General features: G+C 50.2%; 2 protein-coding genes across 2 annotated transcripts in view; one reads left to right on the top strand and one right to left on the bottom strand.

The window, feature by feature from the left end:
- The window catches only part of EAH_00047430 (hypothetical protein, conserved), a gene marked incomplete at both ends in the record, with an annotated part of 4986 nt that extends 2680 nt beyond the window's left edge, over nt 1–2306 (top strand). The window contains 4 exons of the mRNA XM_013394573.1: nt 11–208; nt 772–847; nt 1280–1928; nt 2149–2306. Of these exons, the coding sequence (XP_013250027.1) occupies nt 11–208; nt 772–847; nt 1280–1928; nt 2149–2306 (1081 nt within the window). The remainder of the gene's footprint in view (nt 1–10; nt 209–771; nt 848–1279; nt 1929–2148) is intronic.
- Nucleotides 2307–4606: 2300 nt separating this feature from the next.
- On the bottom strand, nt 4607–5068 carry EAH_00047420 (hypothetical protein; the record flags this gene model as incomplete). The annotated part of the gene is made up of 1 exon (XM_013394572.1): nt 4607–5068. The coding sequence occupies one exon, from the start codon at nt 5066–5068 to the stop codon at nt 4607–4609; it is 462 nt and encodes a 153-aa protein (XP_013250026.1).
- Between the last annotated feature and the right edge of the window lie 222 nt (nt 5069–5290).

Raw genomic sequence — 5290 nt, 5'->3', positions numbered from 1 at the left:
TTTTTCTTAGGGACATCGAACTCCCTGAGGCGTCACTAGAGGGCGCTCAGCCCACAGCAGCAGCAGCAGCAACAGCAGCAACAGCAGCAGCAGCAGCAGCAACAGCAGCAAGAGGCGCTGCTGCGCCACAGCGGGGGACTGCGAAGGGCATTGGGGATCGTCTCCAGGGAGACGATCCCAGCTGTCTCCCTTTTATATCGGACAGCGCGTGAGGGGCGTTATAGCTGTTCTTGTGTCTCCTTTGTTTAGCTGTTGTCTCTTCTTTTTTCTTTACTTTTGTGTTGTCCCCTGTCTCCTTTGCTATTTCTTCTTTTGTTTTATTTTGCTGTTGTCTCTTCTTCTTCTGTCCCCTCTGCTGTTTAATCTTCTGTCTCTTTTGCTGTCTCTTCTTCCTCCGTCTCTTTTGCTGCTGTCTCTCTTTTTCTGTCTCCTTTGTTTTCTCTTCTGCTGTCTCCTTTGTTGTCTCTTCGTCTGCTATCTCTTTTGCTGCTGTATCTCTTTTCTGTCTCCTCCGCTGTTTAATCTTCTGTCTCTTTTGCTGCTGTCTGTCTCTCTTTTTTGTCTCCTTCGTTGTCTCTGCTTGTTCTTCTGTCTCCTCCTCTATCATTGTCTGTCTCTCCGTTGCTACGAGCTGTTTGTTTGCAGTCCCCCTCTACTCTCTCCTGCTTCTGCTGCTGCTGTTGCTGCTGCTGCTGCTGCTGCTGCTGCTTGTGCCTGGCTTTGTCTGTTTGATAATGTATTTGTTTATTTGTCTGTTTTGTTGTTTATCAGAAAAATAAAAGAAATTATGAAGAGACACCCCAAGAACGAAGAGACAGTAGAAGAACTCCTCAGGGGATTTTTTCATGTGTGCTACTGCTGCTGCTGCTGCTGTTGCTGCTGCTGTTGCTGCTGCTGATGCTGCTACTGATGCTGTTGCTGCTGCTGATGCTGCTGTTGCTGTTACTGCTGCTGGTGCAGACGCTGCTGGCGCTGCTGCTGCTGTTGCTCCCGTTGCTGCTGCTGCTGCTGCTGCTGCCCGCTCGCTTCACTTGTTCGTTTGTTTCTTTTATTATAAATAATTAATTGATTAATTAGTTTATTTAATTTGTTTATTTTATTGATGCATTTATTATCTTTTTGTATATCTTTTCCCGACTTTATCTATTTCTCTGTTTTCTTCTACTTATTATATATTTATTTTTATATTTATATATTAATTAATTTAATTTAATTGATTAACTATTTGTTTATTTATTTATTTATTTATTTATTTATTTATTTATTTATTTATTTGCAGTTCTACGGGTACGCGTTGCCTCGTCTTCGTTGCGAAGGCTCTGTGGTGTTAGATTTGTATGACGCCTCTCTACATGTGGGGTCGGAGGAGATCGATCCCCGGCAGCTGCATGCATATGCTGCAGCACCAAAAGCAGCAGCAGCAGCAGCAGCAGCAGCAGAGACACAGGAGGGGCTCCTTGGGGGGCCCCCTAGTCTTATACAGGAGCAAAGAGAGACACTGCTGCAGCTGCATGCACGCAGCAGCAAACTATTTGCTGCGCTGCCCCGCTGCGCAGCCCTTGCGCAGCCCCTACCCTACACCAGCAGCACCAGCAACAGCAACAGCAGCAGCAGCAGCAGCAGCAGCAGGCTGTGCTTGGCAGCTGCTGCTCCTGTGCTGCTGATGAGGTGCCCGCTCTCGCGCTGCATAGTAAATCGCTTCAGCGTGCATGCCTGGGCCTCAATCCTTTCGGAGTTTGTAAGGGGACATCTGCTGCTGGAGTTGCTGCTGCAGCAGCAGCAGCAAGAGCAGCAGCAGAAAGATCAGCAGCAGCAGCCAAAGCAGCAGCAAAAGCAGCAAAAACAGCAGCAAGAGCAGCAGCAGCAGATTTCCTTCGATCTCCTCTTCAAACCGTTGGAGGTTGCACACAAGGACCGGGCAAAAGCAGGTTAGAAGTGCTGCTGCTGCTGCTGCTGCTGCTGCTGCTGCTGCTGCTGTTGCTGCTGCTGCTATTGCTGCTGCTGTTGCTGCTGCTGTTGCTGCTGCCGTTGCTTTTGTGATTTGTTTTTATTTTCTGTTGTTCGTTTGCTCTTGTTTTTTAATTATAAGCTGTACGGTGTACGTACACCTCACAACTGCTGCACTTTGCATGCGTGCGCTGCATGCAGACACTTACGCTTATAGGAGATTTGCTGCAGCACTGGCGAGGAGTCAGGGCCTCCTTCCGCACCCAGCAGCAGCAGCAGCAGCAGCAGCAACAGCAGCAACAGTAGCAGCTGCTGCTCCTGCACCAGCAGCAGCGAGAGCTGCAGCACGGGGCCGCTGAAACGCCTGGGGCTTTTAACATAATAATATTTATTTTTTGTTTAATTTATGTATTTGTTTATCTATTACTTGTTTATTTATTTATTTATTTTATTTGTTTATTTCCTTTTATTTATTTATTTATTGCTTTTTGTGTCCGTTCTTTATTTATTTGTTTGTACTCATTTATTTTAAATTATTTATTTATAACTGCGTTTATTTATTTATTTATTTATTTATTTATTTATTTATTTATTTATTTATTTATTCGCTGCATATTAAAGCATTTACTTGCTGAGCCTTTTTATTAAAAATGTTTGTCTTTGTTTTTTTTTGTCTTTCTTCGCTTTTATTAAATAAATAATAAGTCATTTGCATGCGACGCCGCTATCTGCAAACATCACCCTCTATATTCTCCCTCTGGCAGCAAAGAAGTCTCCGTTGCTGCTGTTGCTGCTGCTGCTGCTGCTGCTGCTGTTGCTGCTGCTGTTGCTCTCCTCCCGCGTGTCTCTCTAACAAGGCCCTGCATGCATGCATGCAATGCATGCATGCACTGGGGCTTGCTACACTGATGCTGCATACCTTAAAAGGAGGGGCTGCTGCAGTGTTGCTGCACCTTGCTGCCTCTGGCAAACAGCAGCAAACACGCCGATACTTGCTGCTGCTGCTGCTGCAGAAACAGCAGCAGCAACAGCAGCAAAAAAACAACAGCAGCAGCAACAGCAGCAGCAGCAGCAGCACGTTCAACTTCCTTTTGCTGCCTCCGCTTTTCTCTCCGCCTCCGACAGCACCAAATGCCACTCCTCAAAGACGCTGCTCATCATATTCATCTGCATGCACGCAGCAGCAGCAGCAGCAGCAACAGCCGCAGCAGCAGCAATTGATGCCGCAGATCAGTGTCACGGGGTATCAGAAACAGCAGCAGCAGCAGCAGCAGAAGCGTGAGTAGAAACAGCAGCAGCACCAGCACCATACGCGCAGCAGCAACAGCAGCAGCATTAGAAACAGCACAAGCTGCAGCAGCAGCAATCGCAGCACAAACAGCAACAGCCGCAGCCGCACCAGCAGCAGCAGCAGCAACAACAGCAGCAGCAGCAGTAGCAGCAGCAGTAGCGCACGGTTGTGTTGTATGTCTCTGCGAGGTTTTTAATTTTTGCTTCAATTGCTGCGACCTGTGCAGCAATTTTATTTCCGTTTGCTTCAAGCGCATGCATGCGGCGTTTGAAGTCCTCGAGGTCTGAATAAAAAGCCCCAAAACAAATAAACGCATGCAAACCGAAGCTGTGCATGCAGCAGCATCAAATGCATGCACCCAACACACATAACAAACACGATGCTATTGATGCTGCTGCTGCTGCTAAGAGCAGCAGCAGCAGCAACAGCACCAGAAGCAGCAGCAGCAGCACCATCTGAAGCAGCACCAACAGCACCACAAGCACCATCACAAGCACGCGAAGCAGCAGCAACAGCACCAGAAGCAGCAGCAGCAGCAACACAAGCAGCAGCAGCAGCAGCAGCAGGCGCTGCAGTGTGGGGCATTGTTTAGACAAACCTGAAAGACAAGGAGGATTAACAAACTGCTGCAGCCCCTCGAGTGCTCTTAACTGCGCTGCTGTTGCTAGCAGCTGCTCTTCCTGCTGCAGCACCAACTCTCTCTTTGCATGCAGCGTCAGCAGCAAACGAGCAGCAGAAGCAGGGCCCCCCTCCAGCCACACCTTCAACTCCGAATCTATCAAACAGCAGCAACAGCAGCAGCAGCAGCAGCAGCAGCAGCAGAGTGCGCAGGGGGAGAGGTAAGCCAGCTGCGGCAAGAGAGGAGACAATGCAGCAGCAGCAGCAGCAGCAGCAACAACAGCAACTGTAGCAACAGCAACAGCACCAACACCCATAGGAACGCGAGTTAGTTACTCCAGCAGCAGCAACAGCAGCAGCAGCAACGGCAGCAGCAGCAACAGCAGCAGCAGCAACAGCAGCAACAGCAGCAGCAGCAGGATTACATTTGGCGAGTACTTCCGCTAAGGAGCCTCTGAGTGCAACAGCAGTTTGCTGCTGGAGACTGCAGAGGGAGAGAACAAGAGAAGCAGATGTCTTAGGGTTTGCTGCTGCTGCTGCTGCTGTTGTCTCCTCGCCCCGCCCGATGCCTTCAGCAGCAACACACACACTGCAGCAGCAAACGCTTGCACAGCAGCAGCAGCAGCAGCAGCAGCAGCAAACACCAGCTGCTGCGCCGCCTCGATGCCCTACTAGGGTTAGTTAAGGCTATAGGGTTTACTGAGGGTTTAGGGTTAATGGGGAGTATAGGGTTTATTGAGGGTTTAGGGTTTAGGGTTTAGGGTTTATTGAGGGTTTAGGGTTTATCTTGCCTGCTGCAGCCTCGCAGAGGCAAATTCTTCTCTCTATTTCATTCAAGAGAAGGCGGGTCTGATCGGTGGAGACAGATTCTGCTGTCTGCTGCTGCTGCGGCGGCAGCAGCAGCTGCTGCTGCTGCTGTTGCTGCTGCTGTTCTGCATCGGAATCTTGCTGTTGCTGCTGCTTTGGCTGCGCCGCGGCGGCCTGCCGCTGCTGCGCTTCTCGCTGCTGTTGCTGCTGTTGCTGCTGCTGCTGCTGTTGTTGTTGCTGCTGCTGCTGCTGCTGTGGCGGCATCTCCTGTTGCTGTTGCTGCTGCTGTGGCGCCTCCGTTTGTTGCTGTTGCTGCGGCGCCTCTGATTGCTGCTGTTGCTGTTCTGCCTCAGCAGCAGCAGCTGCAGCAGCTGCAGCAGCAGCAGGTGGCGTCTCCCCAGCCATAGTCGGAGCTCACTGTAGATATTCTAGTCTTGAATGTCTTGCTTGCTGCTAGCTGTTGTTGCTGTCTCTGCTGCTGCAAAGCTGCTGCTGTTGCCCTACAGTTAATGCAACAGCGGCACCAGAAGTTGCTGCGGCTGCTGCAGCTGCTGCTGCTGCCGCAGCAGCTGCAGCAGCATTAGGACAGCACACCGGCCCGCCCAGAGGACCAGCAGCAGCAGCAGC

The sequence above is a fragment of the Eimeria acervulina genome, genomic scaffold, assembly GCF_000499425.1.
Source record: "Eimeria acervulina Houghton genomic scaffold, Eah_scaff726, whole genome shotgun sequence".
Lineage (NCBI taxonomy): Eukaryota > Apicomplexa > Conoidasida > Eucoccidiorida > Eimeriidae > Eimeria > Eimeria acervulina.
Note: the sequence above shows the minus strand (reverse complement) of the source record. Positions and strands in the feature narration are given on the sequence as shown.